Genomic DNA, 22,824 nt, shown 5'->3' with positions numbered 1-22,824 from the left:
TCCAGCCCTTTAAGCCTTCCTCCATCCCTCCCTCCAGTCCTCCTCTACCTCCCTCCATCCCTCCCTCTATCCCTCCTTCCACTCCTCCTCTGCTTCCTCCATCCCTCCCTCCAGCCCTCGCAGCCTCCCTCCATCCCTCCCTCCGCTCCCCTAAGCCTTCCTCCATCCCTCCCTCCACTCCTCCCCTGCCTTCCCCATCCCTCCCTCCCGCCGCCCCCCTCCCCTTCCCCTCCAGGTCCCCGCACTTGGCTCCTGGTCTCCTTCGTCTCCAACTTCTCCGGCCCTGCCTCCGCCTGCCCCCCCGGCTGCTCCCGCCCGGGCCCCCCCCCCCGCCGCCGATGTCGCTTCCCCGGCGGCCCCCGGCACCTGCCCGGCTCTGAGCTCCGCTCCCGGGGCCGGGGCAGGAAAGTTGGGGGTCGGGCGCTGAGCCCCTGCCATGTTCTCCGTGCAGGAGGCGCTGCCCCGGGGGGGGCTGCCCATGAAGGAAGAGCCCCTCACGGCCGGGCTGCCCTCGGTCCGCTGGCTGCAGGGCACCGGCATCCTGGACGCCAGCACGGCGGCACAGAGGTAAGCGGCTCTGCGGGCACCCCGGGCTCTGCGGGCATCCCAGGCGCTGCGGGCATCCCAGGAGCTGTGGGCATCCCAGGCTCCATGGGCATCCCAGGCTTTGAGAGCATCCCAGGTGCTGCAGGCATCCCAGGCTTTACGAGCATCCTGGGCTCCACGGGCATCCCGGGTTCCGCAGGCATCCCTGGCTCTGCAGGCATCCCTGGGCTCTGTGGGTATCCTAAATGGAGTGGGCATCTTGAGTGCTGGGGGTCCGCTGGGCTCTGTGAGCATCCCGGGCTCTGTGAGCATCCCTGGGGCTGAGGGCACCCCGGGGTCCATGGTCATCCCAGGCTCTGTGGGCATCCCAGGTTCCATGGGCATCCCGGGTGCAGTGGGCACTTCAGGTGCTGTGGGTATGCTGGGCTCTGGGGGCATCCCAAGCACTGTGGACATCCCAGACTCCATGGGCATTCCAAGCTCTGTGGGTATCCGAGATGCAGTGGGAGTCTTGGGTGCTGGGGATATGCTGGGCTCCGCAGGCATCACAGGCTCTGTGAGCATACTGGGTGCTGCGGGCATCCCAAGCTCCACGGGCATCCCCAGGCTCCGTGGTCATTCTGGCTGCAGTGGGCATTGCAGGTGCTGGGGTTATTCTGTGCTCCGCAGTGGTCTTGGGCTCTGTGAGTATCCTGCGCACCGCAGGTACCCTGAGCTCCACAGGCATCCCGCTCATTCCAGGCTCCATGGGCATCCCAAGCACTGCAGGTATCCCAAGTGCTGGCAGCATCCCAAGCACCACAGGCACTGGGCACTGCAGGCACCCCAGGCACTGTGAGCATCCTGGGTACCATGAGCATTCCGGGTACCAGGGGCTCCATGGGCATCCTGGGGACTTTGAGCATCCCAGGTACCACTGGCTCCGCAGGCATCATGGATGCTGTGGGCAGCGGGGAATGACAGGTACCCCAGGCACCCCACAGCACCCGGATCCCTGGACCCCTTGGACATCCCAGATGCCTCATCCCCATGGGGTGCTTGGGGCACCCCCAATGCCCTGACTGCCTGGGCCTCAGGGATAACTTCGTCCCCTGGCCTCTGCGACATCAGCACCCATGGGTGCCTGGGGCATCCTGAGCCACCCTGGGCCTGGTGTCCTGTGTTGGGAGAGCCAGTGGGTGCTGGCAGTGGGGCAAGAGCTGCGAGAGGTTTGTGCACCCCATCCCTGCCCTCTCGGGGTGCTCCGTGCACCCCATCCCCTGTTTTCTCTCCACCCTGTGCCCAAAGTGTTCTGGGTGCAGCTGGGGGACCCCTCAGCCCTGTCCCCCCCCACCCCATCTCCCACTGTTCCCCCTCTGTGGGGTTCAGGAGGCTCTTAAGAGGGGTTTGAAGCCCTGGGGGCTCCCTAGGTTCCCCTCAATAGCTCTGGGATGCTTAAAACCTGCTGCAACGCCCCCATCAATCCTTGGTGGGGGGGCACCCACATCCCAACCTGGAGCCTCCTACAGCCGCTGGACCGAGGGTCCCACAGCCCCAGGGACTTCTCTGTGCCGCAAATATGAGAACAGGGGTGAAATCTGCCCCCCAGAACCAGCAATGGGGGGGACAAGGGGGGAACACAGGGCTGGGACCATTGCAGCCGCTCCGATGGTGTCCTATGTCCAGTGTGCAAGGATGGGGCTCACAGACCCCCTGTCCCCACAAGCCTCTGGTACCCCCCCATCCCCTCCTGTTCCCCCCATCCCACCACGGTACCCATGAGCTTGGGGTGTGCCACATGTGCCAGCCATGACACACGTGTGGGCACACGTGGGGTGTTCATCGCCTCCAGACCCAGCCTCCCTTCACCTGCACCCCCTTGGACCCCCACTGGGGTGGGGGGGTCATACACCCCCCCCCCCCAGCATCTCCCACAGACACCCCCATTCCTATATGGTCCCATGGCCAACGCAGCTGCATCCATGGGTGTCCCGGTGCACATCAGAGGGCCCATATGGTGACCTTATGGGGGGGTTCCCTTTTCCCCCCCTGTTTTGGGGTGCAGTGGCTGATGGCCTGGCCAAGGGAAGCTGCTGCTTTCCTGGCAGAGCCGTGTGCTGGGAAGTGCTCTGATTGCTGTTAATAATTAATGGCAACGGGCTCAGCACGGAGCACCGGGAGCGGGGATGCTGCCATCAGGCATCGCCTCCCCCCGCAGCACGGCAGGGAGCAGGGATGGGAACGGGAATGGGAACAGGAATGGGGGTCTCCATCCCTTGCAGCCCTATGGCACGAGGGGACCAGGGACACCCATGGGGTCTGGCCCCGTGGTTGTTGTTGGGGATGTTGTGGCTCCCCAGTGATGGGTTTAATGAGCTGCTGTCCTCCATCACACACGAGTGTCCCCTGAGGGGTCCCAGCTTCACATTGGCCTTGCTTGGGGCCCGCAGTGATGCTGGGGGGTAATTGAAGCCCAAGGGGCATCATTACAGGGGGTGAAGGTGCCCGAGGTCCTCTGTGCATCCAGTGATGCCCCATGGGAGCAGCACTGGGAGGAGCAATAGGGGGGGCTCAGCCACGCTGGAGCAAAGGACCCCCATAGCTGGCTCCATTCCCAAGCCACCTGTTAGGTGATGGCCACATCCCTCCATGGCCAGGGGTGGGATATGGGGGTGCTGAGGGGTTCTGCCCCACACTGGGTACCCATGGGAACCATCCCCAGCAGCTTGAGCCCCCCCAATGCTCCCCCCCCCCAACCTCCCCCCTCTCCTGATGTGCACATGCACATAGGGCTGGACCTATGGCACCGACTGCCCAAGGGATGGGAACCCCCATTCCCATTCCCATCCCCATTTTCATCAGGAGAAGGGGAACTTCCCACAGCCGTGGGTTTATTTGGCTCCATCTCCTCGCTGGGAGATGGATCTCCCCCCATGCTGCTGCTGCCACCGGCCAGGGACAGGCTGGGGATGGGGTGACCGGGGTGGGGATGCAGGAGGCAGCATCCCCTGTGCTGGTGCAGCTCTGTCACCCCGTGTCCGTGCAGGACAGGCAGTGGTGGCCCTTGGGGGGCACAGGGCTTGGGTTTGGGGGGCTTGGGATGGCAACCGCAGGGGCTTGCTGCTGACCCCGTGCATGGGGACATGGAGGTGCACAGCCCTGCCTGCGCTCACATAGACCTACACATGAGCCCTTATACATGTGTGTGTATGTGGGGTGGCTGGAGGGGCCAGCACAGCTTGGGGGGGGGTGTCAGAATGGGGGGGTCACACCACCAGCATCAGCAGCATCCCAGGGGACACCCAGCAGCTCCTGAGCAGCATCAGCTGCCCCCAGCTCTGCTTGTGCTCAGGACAGGACCAGGGATAGCAGGGGATGGAACTGCGGACAGGAGGGGATGGAACTGGGGACAGGAGGGGATGGAACTGGGGACAGGAAGGGACGGAACTGGGGACAGGAGGGGACGGCACTGGGGACAGGAGGGGATGGAACTGGGGACAGGAGGGGACGGCACTGGGGACAGGAGGGGACAGCACTGGGGACAGGAGGGGATGGAACTGGGGACAGGAAGGGACGGAACTGGGGACAGGAGGGGATGGAACTGGGGACAGGAGGGGATGGAACTGGGGACAGGAGGGGACGGCACTGGGGACCGTCCCCTCCTCGGGGCCCGGGGCTGGCTTCAATGGGGCACTGGGATAACCTGGCCATGGGGCATTAGGGCTCTGGGTGCTCCCCGTGTCTGCAGCACCCGGGGTCAGCCGCTGCCATTGAGCGATCCCCGGCGATGGGGTGGCGATGGGACAGGGGTGCTGCAGGTGCCACGGAGGCGGTGCTGGGGTCCCCCCCCGTCACCCCCTCGTCCTCCGCAGCGGGGTGGGCCTGGCCCGGGCGCACTTTGAGAAGCAGCCGCCGTCGAACCTGCGGAAATCGAACTTCTTCCACTTCGTGCTGGCCATGTACGACCGGCAGGGGCAGCCCGTGGAGATCGAGCGCACCTCCTTCATCGACTTCGTGGAGAAGGACCGGGTGAGCCCCGCGCTCCGCTGCCCACCGGGTACCCCCCTCGGGCCGCCCCTGCTCGACCCCGGCAGGGCTGAGGCCTCTCCCGCACTCATTGCACACGTGAGCGGCCGGGGTGGCCCCGGGGTTGGAGCTGGCAAAGGGGTGCACCGGGAGGGGACCGTGATGTGCCCCCCCCCCCCCCCCCCATCCAACCATCGTGCCCCCAGGAGCAGAACGGGGAGAAAACCAACAACGGGATCCACTACCGGCTGCAGCTGCTCTACAGCAACGGTGGGTGATGAGGACATGGCACAGGGGCACAGGGACATGGGGACAATGGGACATGGGGACACAGAGGGATACGGGCAGGGCTGTGACCCCCCTGTCACTGCAGGGCTGCGCACCGAGCAGGACCTCTACGTGCGCCTCATCGACTCCATGTCCAAACAGGTAACGGCGTGGGGCTGGTGCCTGGCACATGCGTGTGCGCATGGGGTGTGCCAAAGGGGTCTTCTGTACACGTGTGTGCCAGGCAGGCACATCTGTACATGCATGGGCAGCGCAGGCACATCTGTACACATATGTGCAAGGCAGGCACACGCCTGTGCCCTAGTGTGAAGGCAGGCACGTGTGAGTTCATGTACATGGGCACGTGGAGCTGGGCGCACACGGGTACACGTGTGCTGGGGCACACACAGGTGTGAAGGGGAGCACGGCTGAACCCTGTGGCCTTCAGGGCCCTGCAGCCCCACTGGAGCGACCCGTGGAGGGTGCCTGGGTTGGGGATGCGGTGACAGGGGACACGTGTGGGGGACACGGGCAGGGCACAGGGACAAGGGGCCGGAGATGGTGGCACCCCCCTGCGCGCTCTTTGCCCTCCCCAGGCCATCATCTACGAGGGGCAGGACAAGAACCCAGAGATGTGCCGGGTCCTCCTCACACACGAGATCATGTGCAGGTACCGGGGCTACAATGGGGGGGGTCCCACTGTGAGGGTCCCATGGCAGGGGTCCCATGGGGTCTGCCAGCACCAGGGTGCAGTGCAGGGGGGCAGCGGGCACTGCCTGTCCCCACTGCCCGCCCCGCTGCCCGCCCCGCTGCCCGCCCCGCTGCCTGTCCCCAGTGGCAGCGCTGTCCCCGGTGCCCCGTTAGCACCGCTCTTGTTTACCAGCCCCGCTCCGTGTTTGTGGCAATCAGCGCTCGGGGCCGGCGCTAATTGAGCTCCGGAGCCGTGTTAAGGGTGGGGGCCGGGGCACCCCGCTTCAGAGCCCCCCCCCGGGCTCCCCGAGCACCTCCCAGGGCTGGGGTCCACCCCGAGCCTATGGTGGGGGGGATATGAGGGTACCCCCGGGGTGCCCCCTCTGTCCTGGCACCCCCCAGCCCAGCACCCCCTTGTCCCCTCTGCCGCCCACCCCGTCCCGTGCGGCGCTGGGTGATGTTGGGGGGCCCAAGGGTGGGAAAGGGGCTCTGGAGATGTTCCCATGGGGTTTGGGGGTGTGGGGCTGGCCCCGGGCCCCACCACGTCCCCTCACCCTGTCCCCTTTCCCCCCAGCCGCTGCTGTGACAAGAAGAGCTGTGGGAACCGCAACGAGACCCCCTCAGACCCAGTCATCATCGACAGGTACTGGGGGGCCCCATGAGCCCCAATGGTGCTGAGGGGTGGGGGGTTCCCATGGAGCTGGGGCTGAGGGACAGGGGCTCCCCATGCGCCTCAATGGGGCTGAGGGATGGGGGGGTCTCTATGAGCTCCAGGGGGGCTGAGGGGTGGGGAGTCCCTGGGGTGGGGGTCCCCAGGGCTGGCACCGGGTCTCAGAGTGGCCTCCTTGTGAGCCTGCAGAGCAGCAGGGGGGGTCAGGAAGGTGTCCGGCGGCGCCCGTGTCGCTGCTGCAGTGCCCCGTGCCCCCGGTCTGTGTCACTGCGGTGCCAGGGACACCCGGGAGCTCAGGGACACCCCGGTGCTGTTGGGGACTCCACGGTGCTCGGAGCCCCCAGGGCACGTCTGGGCACGTGTCCCGTGCTGAGGGACCTCTCGTCCTCCTGGCCAGGGCTGATGGGAGCAGAGAGCCCGGCACAGGCAGTGCTGGACGGTGTCTGTCTGCAGCCCTGACCCTCTGCCCACCATGGACAGACTGCACACAGCTCAACTCCTTCTGTCCATCCACCCATGCATGCATCCATCCATGCATGCATCCATGCATCCATCCATCCATCCGTCCACCCATCCCTCCATCCATCCATCCATGCATCCATCCCTCCCTCCCTCCCTTCATCCATGCATCCATGCATCCACCCATCCATCCATCCATGCATCCATCCATCAATGCATCCATCCATCCCTGCATCCATCCATCAATGCATCCATCCATGCATGCATGCATCCATCCATCCATCCCTCCCTCCCTCCATCCATCCATGCATCCATGCATCCATCCATCCACCCATCCATCCATCCTTCTGTCTATCTGCCTCTCCATCCTTCCATCCACCCATCTCTCTTTCCATTCATCCTCCATTCTTATCCATCCCTCCCTCCCTCTCACCCTTCACCTCTCCATTCCTTCCTCCCTCCTTTATCCTCTCCCTCCCTCTCCATCCCTCTCAACAGCCCTTGACCTGTTCCTCCATCCCTCAGCAGAAGTCCTCTGTCCTCCTGTCCCCTGTCCCATCCCTGTCCTGTGCATGTCCTGGCACGGTGGCACCTCTCTGGTGACCCCAGTCTCTGGAAGGGTGCCGAGGTCTTTAGGGATCCTCAGGTCCCTAAAGTGATGGAGCCCTGCATGGGACACAGCAGGCAGGATGGGGCCTGCCGGTGAGGGGCTCCCTTCTCACTCCCCCAGTGGGTCCCTTGGTCCTGGGGGTCCTGTGAGGACCTTCCCCCTGCTCCAAGCCCCCAGGGTGCTGGTGGGTCCCTGGGCACAGGGGGGGTGACACAGACCCCCGGCAGGTCCCTGACCCCCATCCAGCTGTGTTGGGGGGCAGCTGGATGGGGGAGACCCAGCTGTGCGCTGGATCCCCAGATGTGGGGATCACGGCCCTGGATCTCCTGCTTGCCCATGGGATGCAGCTGCCATGGTCCAGCCAAGACCCCTGGGTGATGGTGTCCATTGTCCCCCTGTCCCCTCGGCCACATCCGTGTTCCCCCATCCCTTCATCCACCTCATCCCACACGTATCCCAGGTGCTGCTTTTGGGCCACTGGGACCCCCTATGCTGGAGCCCGGGGCTGACCCCATTCCTGGCGGCTGCATCCCTGGGTGACCCCCCCATAGCAAGCATCCCCCAAGGGCTGGAGCCATCCCCATCCATGCTGGGGTCAGGCAGGAGGGGGTTCCCCAGTGTCCCCGTGTCCTCGGGGCGGGGGGGGGTTACACAGGGTCCCCCCGCCCGCTCCCCCCCTCAACCCGGTTCTCCCCCCCCCCCGCCCCGTTCGCACTCCCCCAGCTCGACGCCCGGCCCCACTGGTTTAGAGAGGCAGATAAGTGCCCTATCAACATGTTAATCAAATTACTTAGGAGCTAAAATTGACGCTTTTCATTAATTATACAAGATTATTCTAATTGCGAATTCAAATGTATGCGCTCGGAACAGAAGGTGTTCGGGAGCAGCGCCGGGAATTTGCATGTTAAATGGGAATGCTGCGCATTAGGGATGCTAATGCATGCGCCCTGCCTGTATTTTTAACTCCCGGGCCCATATGCAAGGCTCTGGCTGGGGGGGGGGGGGGGGACGAGGCCAACCTGGGGTTCAGGATCAGCCCCCCCCGCCCCTCCAGGAGCTCAGAGCCAGGCCCGGGGCTGGGGGGGCCGGGGGGGGGGCACAGGGCCCTGTCAATCTCCTGGTGGGGGGGTGTTTTCCTGCTGTTTTCCAGCTCCTTCCTTTCCCCTGATTACCACCTGCCAGGGGTGGGTGATGGGGGGGCACGGGGGGGTCCCCCCTCTTCCTGCTCCTGCCTGGGAAAACCAGATCCCAAGGGAAGCACTGGGGTTGGGGCCCCTTCCCATGGCCCAGGGCTGGCCAAAGGCAGGAGCCCCCAGGGGATACAGGATGGGGACCCCAATAGACGCCCAGTGGGACACGGGATGGGGACCTCAATGTCTGCAGGGGTGCAGCCTGAGGGATGGGGCTGGAGGGTTTGGGGTACCCCGGGGATGGGGACAGGATGGGATGCTGGGACAGGATGGGATGCGTCAGGATGGACAGTGGGATGCAGACAGGCTGGCACATTGGGATGTGACAAGATCTCACACTGGCATGGGGACAGAATGGGATGCTCGGACAGGGACAGGATGAGATGCCAGGATGTGGCAGGATGGCACAGTGGGATAAAGACAGGATGAGATGCTGGGATGTGGATAGGATTTGTTACTGGATGTGCATGGATGCAAAAGGATGAGTTGCTGAGATAGGGACTCATGCTGGGATGCAGAATGCAATGGTGGGATGGGGTAGGATGGCACAGTGGGATGGGCACAAGTTGGCACACTGGGATGCAGCAGGATGTCATACTGGGATGGGGACAGGATTTCATGCTGGGATGCGGGCAGGATGTGGCACTGGAATGGGGCAGGATGGGTCACTGTGATGGGGACAGGATGGCAGAGTGGGATGGGGACAGTGGGATTGGGATAGGGCGGGAGCCTGGGATGTGTCAGGATGGGATGCTGAGATGAGGACAGGATGGGACACTGGTGTACAGCAGGATGGGACACTGGAATGGGGCAGGATGGCACAGTGGGATAAGGATAGGATGGCACAAAGGTATAGGGACAGGATGGGACTCTGGGATGGGATGCTAGGACGGGCAGAATGGTGCACTGAGACCGGAACAGGATGGGATGCTGGAATGTGGAAGGATGGGATGGTGGGATGGTGCAGGATGGGACACTGGGATACAGATGGTAGGATGCTGGGATACAGCAGGGTAGGATGGTGGGATGGTGCGGGATGGGACACTGGGATACAGCAGGGTAGGATGCTGGGATGCAGCAGGATGGGATGCTGGGATGGGGACAGGATGGCACAGCAGGAGCACGTTGCAGGCTCTCTGGGATCCCCCCACTTTTCCAGCACCAACCGCTTGGTTCTTTCCCTCCCTCCCAGGTTTTTCCTCAAGTTTTTCCTCAAGTGCAACCAGAACTGCCTGAAGAACGCGGGGAACCCCCGGGACATGCGGCGCTTCCAGGTGAGGAGCCCCCGGAGCCTGCCCCACACCAGGGCTGCAGGACGGGGTGGGCTCGGAGGGAGCACCCAATCCCCCTTGAACCCTTTGCAAGCCCTGGTTCCCTCTCACCCCTTTGCAAACCCGGACCCCTCTGCAGGTTCTTTGCCAGCCCCCATTGCCCTCATTCCCTTTGCAAACCCTTCCCCTTTCTCTCCTTACAAACCCTGATTCCCCCGGATCCCTTTGCAGACCCCAGTCCCTCCTGAACCCCTTTGCCAGCCCCAGTTCCTCTCGAACCCCATTTACAAACCCCAATTCCCTCATTCCCTTCACAAACCCCATTTCCCTTCAAATCCCTTTGCAAACCCCAACTTCTCCCGTCCCCTCCTCTTCTCAAACCCCAATTTATCTCTTTACAAACCCCGATCCCTCTTGATCCCTTTACAGACCCAAATCCCCCCTAAGCCCCTTTGCAGACCCTGGTTCCCCTCATTTCCTTTGCAAACCCCAATTTCTCCCTTTACAAACCCAATCCAACCAGAACCCCTTTGCAAACCCCGATTCCCCTCATCCCTTTGCAAACCCCAGTTCCTCTTGAACCTCTTCACAAACCCCTTTGCAAACCCCAATTCCTCTCATCCCCTTTAGTTTCCTCTTTGCAAACCTCAATTCCCCTTCAACTCCTTTGCAAACCCCAATTTCTCCCTTTGTAAAACCCAATCCCCCTGGAACCCCTTTGCAAACCCCAGTTCCTGTTGAACCTCTTTACAAAAACTTTTGCAAACCCCAGTTCCCCTGGGACCCCTTTACAAACCCCAATTCCCCCCATTCCGTTTGCAAACCCCATTTCCCCTCATCCCCTTTACAAATTCCTCTCTGCAAACCCCACTTCTCCTGGACCCACCTTTACAAACCCCAGTTCCCCTCCATCCCCTTTACAAACCCCAGTTCCCCTCCATCCCCTTTACAAACCCCAGTTCCCTTCCATCCCCTTTACAAACCCCAATTCCCCTCCATCCCCTTTACAAACCCCAGTTCCCCTCCATCCCCTTTACAAACCCCAGTTCCCCTCCATCCCCTTTACAAACCCCAATTCCCCTCCATCCCCTTTACAAACCCCAGTTCCCCTCCATCCCCTTTACAAACCCCAGTTCCCTTCCATCCCCTTTACAAACCCCAGTTCCCCTCCATCCCCTTTACAAACCCCAGTTCCCCTCCATCCCCTTTACAAACCCCAGTTCCCCTCCATCCCCTTTACAAACCCCAGTTCCCTTCCATCCCCTTTACAAACCCCAGTTCCCTTCCATCCCCTTTACAAACCCCAATTCCCCTCCATCCCCTTTACAAACCCCAGTTCCCCTCCATCCCCTTTACAAACCCCAGTTCCCCTCCATCCCCTTTACAAACCCCAGTTCCCTTCCATCCCCTTTACAAACCCCAGTTCCCCTCCATCCCCTTTACAAACCCCAGTTCCCCTCCATCCCCTTTACAAACCCCAGTTCCCTTCCATCCCCTTTACAAACCCCAGTTCCCCTCCATCCCCTTTACAAACCCCAGTTCCCCTCCATCCCCTTTACAAACCCCAGTTCCCCTCCATCCACCTTTACAAACCCCAGTTCCCCTCCATCCACCTTTACAAACCCCAGTTCCCCTCCATCCCCTTTACAAACCCCAGTTCCCCTCCATCCCCTTTACAAACCCCAGTTCCCCTCCATCCCCTTTACAAACCCCAGTTCCCCTCCATCCCCTTTACAAACCCCAGTTCCCCTCCATCCCCTTTACAAACCCCAGTTCCCCTCCATCCCCTTTACAAACCCCAGTTCCCCTCCATCCCCTTTACAAACCCCAGTTCCCTTCCATCCCCTTTACAAACCCCAGTTCCCCTCCATCCCCTTTACAAACCCCAGTTCCCCTCCATCCCCTTTACAAACCCCAGTTCCCTTCCATCCCCTTTACAAACCCCAGTTCCCCTCCATCCCCTTTACAAACCCCAGTTCCCCTCCATCCCCTTTACAAACCCCAGTTCCCCTCCATCCCCTTTGCAGACTCCTCTTTCAGACCCAGTTCCCCTGGGACCCCTTTGTAGCCCCCGATCCCCCTCAGCCCCTTCCCACCGAGCATCCTCCCCTTTGCTCCCCGCCACCCCCTGGTCCCCCCCGCACCCCCTTTACCCGCGGTACCCCGGCTCCCCCCGCGGCCCGGCCCGCGCTGCCGGGCTCCGCAGCTGGCTGCGGCGGGGCGCGGAGGGGGGGTCCGGCGGCCCCCCCCGCGCAGGGGCTTCATCAGGGCCCTCTCGTCGCGCTATGGTAATTGTGACATTTCCGTGATTAACGACCCAGCCAATTTGCATCGCGGCGGCGGCGCCGGGAGCGCAGCCAAGGCCGGGGGGGGGGATCCAGGGGAGCGGGGGGGGCCAGGGGCGGGATGGGGGGGCCTGGGGTGCCCCGGCCCATGGGCTGTTGCTGGGGGGGGGCTGCGTGGCCGGGGGCAGGCACATGTGTATGTATGTACCCGTGTGCGCAGCGGGGCTCCTGCGCGTACCCCTGGCACATGCACGTGTGTGCGCATAAGGGCTCCTGCACACACATACATGTGCACACACGGCCCTTGGCACATGCACATGGGTGCACATAAGGGCTCCTGCACACACATACATGTGCACACACGGCCCTTGGCACATGCACATGGGTGCACATAAGGGCTCCTGCACACACATACATGTGCACACACGGCCCTTGGCACATGCACATGGGTGCACATAAGGGCTGCTGCACACACATACATGTGCACACACGGCCCTTGGCACATGCACATGGGTGCACATAAGGGCTCCTGCACACACATACATGTGCACACACGGCCCTTGGCACACGCATATGGGTGCACACATGTACATGTGCACACACAGCCCTTGGCACATGCACGCGGATGCCCTCACATGCATCCATGGAGCACGTATGTGCAAACACGTCACCACCAAGACATGGGGGGCTCCAGAGGACACCAGTGCTGGCCCTGGGCTGCTTGAGGGTGCAGGGGGGCACTAGAGATGAGCAGGGGATGAGGACCCAGCCATGGGATGCTGCACTCAGGGCAGCGGGAGCGCTGTGGGGCCCATGGGGCAGAACATCCCCTCCTGTCCCCATGGTGCCCACGGTGCCGGGCAGGGCGGCGGCACACAGGGGGTCCCTGAGCCGGTCGCCCGGTGCCGCAGGTGGTGGTGTCAACGACGGTGAACGTGGACGGGCACGTCCTGGCCGTGTCCGAGAACATGTTTGTGCACAACAACTCCAAGCACGGACGGCGCGCGCGGCGCCTCGACCCCTCCGAAGGTGAGCCCGCAGCCGCCTGTGCCGTGCCCTGCCACGCATGGGGGGCTTGGGGAGCAGCAGAGGGCACCCAGCCCCGTGTCCATGCCTTGTCTGTCTGCGCCATTGTACCCGTCTCTGTCCCCTTGCCCCTTTGTCCCATGTGTTCTGCCCTTGCAGGTGCTCTGTCCATCCCCTGCTCCATCCTGCATCCGCCATGTCTGTGTGTCCCCCTGTCCCATTTCATAGCATCACCATGGAATGGTTTGGGTTGGAAGGGACCTTAAAGCTCCTCCAGCTCCAACCCCTGCCAAGGGCAGGGACCCCTTCCACTGGAGCAGCTTGCTCCAAGCCCCTGTGTCCAACCTGGCCTTGAGCACTGCCAGGGATGGGGCAGCCACAGCTTCTCTGGGCACCCATTTCACCTCTTTGCTCTCTCTCCATCCATCTGGTGCATGGATTTCCCTCCTTCCATGCACCAACGCGCTCTTCATCCACCCATCCATCCATCCATCCATCCTCCATGCATCCATCCGTCCTTCATCCATCCATCCTCCCTCCATCCATGCATCCATCCATCCATCCATCCATCCATCCATCCATCCATGTCCATGTGTGGCCCCCCATCTGTCCCAGTTCCCTGTCCCTGTGCTCCCCATCTCTGCCATCTCTCTCCCATCCCCACACCACGGTGCCCCCCCCTCATTCTTTGCCCCCTCTCTCCCAAAGCAGCCACCCCCTGCATCAAAGCCATCAGCCCCAGCGAGGGCTGGACCACAGGCGGAGCCACCGTCATCGTCATCGGGGACAACTTCTTCGACGGGCTGCAGGTCGTGTTCGGCACCATGCTGGTGTGGAGCGAGGTACAGGGTGCAGGGGGTGTTCACACCGCGCTGGTGTGGAGCGAGGTACAGGGTGCAGGGGGTGCAGGGGATGTGGGCCCCCCCCCGCCGTGCACTGAGGCCTGTGTCCCCCCCAGCTCATCACCCCTCACGCCATCCGGGTGCAGACCCCCCCGCGGCACATCCCCGGCGTGGTGGAGGTGACGCTGTCCTACAAATCCAAGCAGTTCTGCAAAGGGGCCCCCGGCCGCTTCGTTTACACCGGTGAGGGGGGGGCAGAGCCGTGGGCCATGGGACGGGGCAGAGCCCGGGGATGGGGGCACGGACCCATGGTTTGGGCGTGCGGACCCCCAGGATGGTGGCCAGGGGATCTCTGTGCCCACCAGGGACAGCCCTGCCCTGCCGGGGACCCCAATGGGGGCTTTGGGCAAAGGGGTGGGTATGGGGCAGGGGTCTGGGGCAAGATGAGGTTGGGCTGTGGGGCAGGGGGTGACAGGGAGAGTCTTGGGCAGCATTGGGGATGGGATCAGGGTGATGGGGGCAGTTACTGTAACCCCCTGTGCATGTGTGTGGTGTGAGTGAGGCCATGCACACATGTGCAGTGTGAGCAGAGCCGTGCACATGTGAATGGCATGAACAGGGCATGATGCTCATGTGTGGTGTGTGCAGGGCAGCATGCATGGGGCAGCAGAGGATCGGTCCCACCGTGCTGACCACATCCCATGTGCCACGTGTCACATGTCATGTGTCACAACCGTGTTCCATGTGCTATCCCATGTGCCATGTCCTATGTCACCAGCTCCATGCTGTGCTGCATGTCATCCCATTCCTTCACCCTCCCGTTCCCTTGGGATCTCCATCAATGGGGCTGAGCGCTGCCAGCCAGGGTGTGGGTGACGAATGGGTTCAATCAGGATACCCGTGTGGGACAAGGGGCTCCCTATGGCTCACCCCTGTGCCCCACAGGCAGTGCCTCAGTTTCCCCATGGAGCCGGGGCTGTGGGGCCAGGCCCTGACCCCGTTTCTCCCCATAGCACTGAATGAGCCCACCATCGACTATGGGTTCCAGCGGCTGCAGAAGGTCATTCCCCGGCACCCTGGGGACCCCGAGCGCCTGCCTAAGGTAGGGATCCCCCCCATCCCATGCCCAGTGACACCCATGGGTGTCACCATGCCAAAGGAGCAAGGGCAGAGGGTGGGACATGGATCCCCCTAAACCCCATCCCGTTCTCTATCCAGGAGGTGCTGCTGAAGCGGGCCGCTGACCTGGTGGAGGCTCTCTATGGAATGCCGCACAGCAACCAGGTACCAGGACCCTCCCCATCCCTGCCCGTCCCACCCCCCTGCAGTGCTGGAGCAGGGATGCAGGAGCCCCACATCTGCTTCACATCAGGATGCCTCAGGCGCTGAGTCAGCGCTGGGGCCCTCCCGAGCCCTCCAACTGCAGGGGAAGGGGTCAGCAGCTTCCAAAGCTGCCTTTGTTCTAATGACCCTCCCGGCCAGCGGCATGAACCAGGGGGTCTCAGTCCCCATGTGCCCCATCATACCCCATCCTATGCCCTGGGGGTGCTTGGATGCCCTGGGAGGTGATAGGAGATGGGGGGATCTTGGTCCCCACGTGCCCCATCACTCCCCGGGAACACTCAGGTACCCCATGAGGTGACAGAAACTGGGGGGTCTTGGTCCCTATGTGCTTCATCAAACCCCATCCTGCCCCCCAGGGTGTTTGGATGCCCTGCCTTGAACTGTGGGGTCTCAGTCTCCATGTGCCCCATCACACCCCAGGATGCTTGGGTTCCCTGGGAGGTGACATAAACTGGGGGGGTCTTGGTCCTCCCCTGCCCCATCAGAACCCACCCTGTGCCCTGGGGATGCTCGGGTACCCTGGAATGTGATACTAACCGGGGGGTCTCGGTCCCGTGTGCCCCATCACACCCAGGGCTGTTCGGGTACCCCATGAGATAACACGAGCTGGGGCATCTCCGCCTCCCCCTGCCCAATCAAACCCCATCCTGTGCCCTGGGGATGCTCGGGGGCCCTGGGGGGTGACACGAGCCGGGCTGTTCTCAGCCCCCCCATCACCGCCCCTCTCCGCACCTGACCCATGCCCGTGTCCCTGCCCGCAGGACCTCATCCTGAAGCGCGCTGCGGACGTGGCCGAGGCTCTGTACAGCGTCCCCCGCAGCGCGGGGCAGGTCCCGCCGCTGCCCGGCACCCACGGCCCCGCCGCCGGCGTCATGGGGGTGAGCTCCTTCGGCTCGCAGCTGCCCGTCAGCATCGGCGACTCCCCGCAGGGCACGGAGCAAGGTGCGCAGGGGCGCAGCGGGGCGGGAGGGGGGCCCTGCCCAGGTCCCTCGGTGCCACCGCGGCCGCTGTCGCCCGCAGGCTACTCCCGCAGCCCCGGCAGCGCCTCGCCGCGGGGGTACGTGCCCAGCTCCACGCCGCAGCACAGCGGCTACGGCGGCGGCACCGGCATCACCGGCTACGGCGGCGGCACCATGGCCGGGCTCGGGGTGCCCGGGTCCCCCAGCTTCCTCAACGGCTCCACCGCCAACTCGCCCTACGCCAGTGAGTCACGGACCCGGGGGTCCCGGTGGGATGTGACAGCCCCGGGTGTCCCCCGAGCCATGTGCCTGGGGTGTCCCCAGCACCATGCATCAGTCCCTGGTGTTCCCAATGCCATGTGCCAGCCCTGGGTGTCCCCTAAGCCCTGGGGTGTTCCCAATGCCATGTGCCAGCCCTGTGGTGTCCCCAGCGACATGCACGAGTCTCAGGTATCCCCAAAACCAAGTGCCAGCCCCAGCGCATCCCCAGGACCATGCACCAGCCTTGGGGTGTCCCCGAAGCTACACAGCAGCCCTGGGGTACCCTCAGCTCCAAGGGCCAGCCCCGAGGTGTCCCCACCACTGAGCACCAGCCCTGGGATGTCCTCAAAGCCAAGCGGGCGCGGGGATGCAAAGCCGGGTCCCCGCGGTGTGACCGGGCTGAGCGGGTCTGTCCCCGCAGTCATGCCCGCCAGCCCCCCGCTCGGCGCCTCCTCCATCACCCTCCCGTCGGGCACCAGCGCCTCCACCCCCACCGGGGTCTTCTCCTTCTCCCCGGTGAACATGATCTCGGCCGTGAAGCAGAAAAGCGCCTTCGCGCCGGTGGTGCGGCCGCAGAGCTCCCCCCCGCCCGCCTGCGCCAGCACCAGCAGCCTGCAGGGTGAGTGCGGGGCTGCCCGCACCCCCCGGGTACCCCCGGACCCTGCCCGCATCCCCCTGGGTCCCCTTTGCCCCATGGAGGGGGGGCCCGGCTGCCCATACTCTGCCCGTCTCCTGCACCCGCAGAGGTGGCTGCACCGCGCCACCCTCATCCTTTTCCCCCCCGTCCCCATCTCTTCCTGTATCCCGGCTCATTCCCTCTCCCTCCCTCCCGCTTCCCAGACGCGGCTTTCGAGGACTCGGACAAGTTCCACACGCCCGCGCGGCCGCTCCAGGGACTGGCCTATTCCTAAAGCACAGCAGGTCCCGAGCCCCCCATCCCGCCGGGACGCACGGCCACGGAGGGCAGGGACCCCCCGATCCGTGCCCGCCCCTCGCAGCCGTGCCCATGGGAGCCGGGCGGCACCGGAGCCGCAGCACGGACAGGACCGAGAGCGGCCCCTCCGACCCGCTCCCGGGGTTTTCCATGGGGATCGGGGTGCACGGGGCTGCGGGAGCCCCCATCCCGCTGCCCTGCGGCCACCCCAGCACGGCCCCGCGGAGCCCGGTGACCCCGGACAGGGCTGACACTGGCCCCGGTGTGGCTCGGCTCGGCAGGGCTCGGCCAGAGAGGAGCCTTGGGGGGAGCCCCGGGAATGACCCAAATGATCTGGATTCAGCCTCAGAAAGACACCGGGAGGCCCATGGGAGTGGGGGGAAGCGGCAGCCCTGGTCAGGGTGCTCCAGGGAAGGTGGGAGGGATGCTCCGAGATGGGATGGGTGCATGCTCCAGCGCAGAAGGGGTACTCAGGAGCGGGATGAATGGGTGCTCCAGGTGGGATGGATGCTTCAGGTCAGAACGGACGCTCTGGGGCAGGATGGATCCAGGGCAGAATGGATGCTCCAGGGCAGGAGGGATGTGTGGGAAAGACAGAATGGATGCTCTGAGCTGGGGTGGCTGTTCCAGGCAGGATGGCTGCTCGGGGGCGGGAGGGATGGATGCTCCAGGGCGGGATGGATGCTCCAGGGCAGGATGGATGCTCCGGTGGGACCCGCTCCCCCCACACTTCCCGGATCTGCAGCGCTCCCTCCCCAGATGTGCAGCAGCTCCACATCTGGAGCCGCCCACCCGCAGCTCCCCGGTGCCGAGGCTGGATCCCTGCCTGGACCAGGGCCCGGGGGCTGCCCCGGCTCCAGCCCGGCCTCGTTTCCCATTATCATCACTATTATCATTAATGATATTAATACTAGGGTGATTTCCAGCACAGGCAGGGATCTGGCAGCACAGGCAGGGGCCCGGCCCCGGTCCCGCTGCTCCTGCCGGGATTCCCTGTCCTCCCAGCTGGGAATTCTGTAAATAAATAGGGAATAAAACCCAACACACCCCAACATCCCACCCATCGGGGGGCCCCGTGTCCCCCCGTGTCCCCCCCGGCTGCCCCATCACCCTTCACTCAGTGTTGGGTCCTCATCCCATGGCCCCAGCCCCTGCCCGGGGTGACCGTGGAGGACCCAGGGCAGGAGGGAGCCCCCTGCCCACCCTTGGGGTCCCAGCACAGGATGGGGGTGATGGGGTCCCTCGCAGCAGGGGGGGTCCGACATGGGAATAAAAGGCCTTGCAGAAGGGCACCGGCTCCAGGGGTCTGTGAGTGGGGAGGGGGCAGTGCATGGGGACACCCCTGGCGACGGGGACACTGGGAATCGGAACACTGGAGATGGGGAATCCCATGTGAGGACGGGCATCCTGAGGATGAGGAATCTCATAAGAGTATGGGCATCCCAGGGATAGGAGATCCCACAGGAGGACAGGAATGCCAAGGATAAGGGGATCCCATGTGAGGACCCTGAGGACCTTCCCAACACACCCCCCCCCCTTGCATCCCACACCCTGAGGTGTGGATCAGGGACAAGATGACCCTCATGGGAACCCCGGGGACACCCCCCTGCCCCACCGGGGTCCCCGCGGCCGCGGCAGCTCCGGCTGCGGGTGCTGGCTCCCAGCCTCGCTCCCCCCGGAGCAGCCGCGTGTTTGGATTAGAGGGGAACGCGCGGGGAATAATTGCCTTAATCAAGAAAGGTTAACGAGGCTGCGGCGGGTGCCAGCCCCGGGCGAGCGGCACCGGGCCCGTGCCAGGGATCCACCGGTGTTCTCGCTGCTGCTGCGGCCCCCAGGGCACCGCTCCCACGGCAAACCCCATGGCAGCCCGGGGGGAAGGAGAAGCTCCCCATGACCCGGCTCCAGTGAGCGCTTGAGCCCAGAACCCCCCCGTGTGCTGGGTGCACCCCCAGAGCGTGAGCAGCAGCGCAGGGAAGGGATCCTGCCCCTCTGCTGTGCTCTGGGGAGACCCCCCCTGCAGTCCTGATCCAGGCACAAGAGGGACGTGGAGCTGTTGGAGCGAGGCCAGAGGAGGCCATGGGGATGCTGCGAGGGCTGGAGCAGCTCTGCTCTGGAGCCAGGCTGAGAGAGCTGGGCTGGGGCAGCCTGGAGAAGAGAAGGCTCCTGAAGGGGAGACCTTAGAGCAGCTCCAGTGCCTAAAGGGGCTGCAGGAAACCTGGAGAGGGGCTTGGGACAAGGGATGCAGGGGTAGGATGAGGAGTTTGGGCTTCCAGCTGGAAGAGGGAAGAGTGGGATGAGATACAGGGAAGTTCTTCCCTATGAGGGTGGTGGGACATGGGAGCAGGTTGAAGCTGTGGCTGCCCCATCCCTGGCAGTGTTCACGGCCAGGTTGGACACAGGGGCTTGGAGCAAGCTGCTCCAGTGGAAGGGGTCCCTGCCCATGGCAGGGGTTGGAGCTGGGTGAGAATTAAGGTCCCTTCAACCCAAACCAGGCTGGGATTGTGCCATTGAGGTGTGTTCCAGGGGTCTGTGCCCCCATGTGTGGGTCCTCCCCAGTCATGGCACCCCCTGGCATGGCTGTGACCCACAGCACTCCCCGCCGGCAGCAGGTCTGTGCCTGTGTCCATCCCTGTGGTCTCTGTCCTGCACCGTGGTGCAGCTGCTGCTGGACTTGGCACCTCAAGGCTCAATGGCCATGAGGCAGCATTGCAGGAGCTGCGGTGCAGGGGGGATGTGTGCCCCATAGCCCTGCAGTGGGACCAGGATCCCTCCTGCTGCCTCCCGGGACTCACCACCACTGCCAGTGAGGGGCTCGGCTGAGTGGGGCAGGAGCTGGGATGCAGCAGAGACCCAACGTGCCCCAGGTGCAGCTGCAGCACGTCACAGGGAACAGGGCCATGCATGCTTGTAATGGTGCCCTGCACACCTGTAATGGTGCCCTGCGTGCTGCAGCGGTGCTTTGAATGCCTGTGATTGTGCCCTGGACATTTCTAATGGTGCCCTGCGCACCTGCACACTGCAATGGGGCCCTGCTTGCATTCTTCACTTGTGCTCGCAACCAGGCTCCGTGCACACTCCCCCTGCTCGCACACGCACACCGGCCCCACATGCACTCCCCATCACACCCCTGCCCTGCACACGCATCCCCTTTGCGCAAGCCGCGGGGCCGCTGCTGCGGGAGGAGCTGGAGCTGAGCCCCCGAACACGTCCTGGTTCCGGTTTCCATCCCCGCCCGGGCGGGACCGGGCCGGGCTCGGTCGCACCGGACCACAAGAGGGCTGTCGCGGGCCGCGGATGGTGCCGGCCTCCGGCGTCCTGCCTGCACCCTGCATGAATCCCTGCCTGCATCTCTGCCCTGTACCCCAGCAAGCACCCCTGCGTATGCACCTCAACCTGCATCCCTGCCCTTGAACCCAACATGCATCTCTGCCTGCATCCCAACACGAATCCCTCCCTATGCACCTTTGCCTTCATCCGTGCTCTTTACCCCAAACTGCACCCCCTGTCCTTCACCGCCTGTCCCCCATCACACCCACCGTCGGGTCCCTGAATCCCAGGGGTTCAGCTGGATCAGGGGATCCCCGAGGTCCCCACCTGAGGGCAGCGGTGCCAGAGGAACATGCCCAGTGTGGCCAAGGAGCATCTACACCTCCCAGCTCCCACCCCGGAGCACCCCAATCCCGGGGATCACCCCATCCCCTGGAGCCTCCCATTTCCCCCTCCTGGATCACCCCACTGCGGTTGCCATCACCAGCCCACGGCCCTGGGGGGCTGTGGCAGCACCTGCAGCTCCGCAGCGCCGCGCTGAAGAGCCTCGCTGACATTTCCAGCTTTGGGGAACGTCGGGAGCTCTCAGCCGCTCCTCGGGGCTCATCAAGAGCCAGACGAGCTGCAGCTCTAATTGCTTTAATCTCTGTGCTCCCGGCTGGGGCAGAGGCATGTGGCACTGCCTGCCTTGATGGGGACCATATGGAAAGCATCCATCACCCTGCGCTGCGGCGGGGCTGGAGGAGGGAACGCTTCTATTAACTCACTTCTAACCTTAAACTCCGTCCATCCAGCCCTGCTGTGGCCGTGGGGCGCTTGTGCCCCACCACAACCCTGTCCAAGGGACTTTAAAGCTCCTCCAGTCTCAACTCCCTGCCCAAGAGCTCAGCTCAGTCTCCCCTCGGGCAGGTTCAAGCCATTCCCCTTGGCCTGTCCCTACAGGCCCTTGTCCCAAGCCCCTCTCCAGGTTTCCTGGAGCCCCTTTAGGCACTGGAGCTGCTCTAAGGGCTCCCTCAGAGCCAGGCTTGGCCACCATTCCTGGCACCGCCGGGTGGATGTGGCACTGCCGGGCGGGTTGGGCACGAGTCCTGTGGCCATCCCAGTGGCTTCCAAGGTGTTTGCCTTGGCCGGCAGCCCTGGCCTCGGCTGCAGGCTGTGGTCCTGTGCTGGGGCAGCGAGCCAGGCGCTGGTGCTGGGTACAGGCACCAGGCACCCCAGGGTGACAGAATCATGAAATCCCAGCCTGGGTTGGACTGAAGGGACCTTAAAGCTCCTCCAGCTCCAACCCCTGCCACGAGCAGGGACCCCTTCCACTGGAGCAGCTTGCTCCAAGCCCCTGTGTCCAACCTGGCCTTGAACACTGCCAGGGATGGGGCATTCCCAACAGTGCTGCAGGACCCTGCGGAGGAACACGGGACTCATCACTCCATCCCGAGGAAGAGCCCCGCTTTTGTGGCACCGGCTCCAGGGGCTCCTCCACACCAACGGAACGCAATGGATTTCCCGGGAGCACCAGCACTGATGGTGCCACAGAGCAGCCGGGTCTGGCCCCGCTCCGCCTGCGGGGTGCGGGGGGCTCCATCCACATCGCTGCCGGCGCAGGCTACGGCGCCTTTAAGGCAGGAGCTGGCGGCCCCGGCGGTGGCTCCGCTCCAAGCCGAGCTATGGGGAAACTCAGCACATCCCTGAAGTGCTGAGCGGGGCTGAACCGAGCCTTGGCCGAGGGAACGGAGCGGGGCCGGCTCAAGCGGCCGCCCCTGCCCGGAGCCCGGCCCCAGGGCCGGGGGGTGCAGGAGCTCCCCGGTACCCAGGGGCCTGGGAAGGGCCGTCACGAGGGGCTGAGTCAGGCCGGGCGGGGGGGACGCTGCTCCTGGGCCCTCGCCAGAGCCCTCAGCGGGATGCGGGTGATGCCTCAGCACAAAGCGGAGCCTTTCTCACCGTTCCTGCTCCGGGAGCCAGGGATGGAACAAAGCAGCGCCCTGCGCCAGCGTCCCGACTCCAGCCCCGGCCCAGCAGTGCCCTGATCTCCCACAGGGGTGGGAAGGAGAATCCCCAGGCGCTGCTGGGATGGAGACCCCATCCCATGGGAGCATCCCTGGGTGGTACAGAGCCACAGGACTCCTTCGTCCCCCAGGAGCATCCCTGGGTGCTGCAGTGCCAGAAGACCCCGTCCTCCTGAGCATCCCTGCTCGATGCAG

General features: G+C 64.1%; 1 protein-coding gene across 1 annotated transcript; it reads left to right on the top strand.

The window, feature by feature from the left end:
* Nucleotides 1–436: 436 nt before the first annotated feature.
* On the top strand, nt 437–17,336 carry EBF4 (EBF family member 4; the record flags this gene model as incomplete). The annotated part of the gene is made up of 15 exons (XM_080633933.1): nt 437–567; nt 4,398–4,554; nt 4,758–4,821; nt 4,925–4,980; nt 5,415–5,488; nt 6,083–6,151; nt 9,630–9,711; nt 12,905–13,040; nt 13,731–13,861; nt 13,978–14,104; nt 14,875–14,963; nt 15,080–15,145; nt 15,967–16,147; nt 16,847–17,044; nt 17,266–17,336. The coding sequence occupies 15 exons, from the start codon at nt 437–439 to the stop codon at nt 17,334–17,336; spliced, it is 1,632 nt and encodes a 543-aa protein (XP_080490059.1).
* Between the last annotated feature and the right edge of the window lie 5,488 nt (nt 17,337–22,824).

This window comes from Psittacula echo (genome assembly GCF_963264785.1).
Source record: "Psittacula echo genome assembly, chromosome: 1".
NCBI lineage: Eukaryota > Metazoa > Chordata > Aves > Psittaciformes > Psittacidae > Psittacula > Psittacula echo.
The sequence above is the reverse complement of the archived record's forward strand: the minus strand, read 5'-3'. Positions and strand labels throughout refer to the sequence as shown.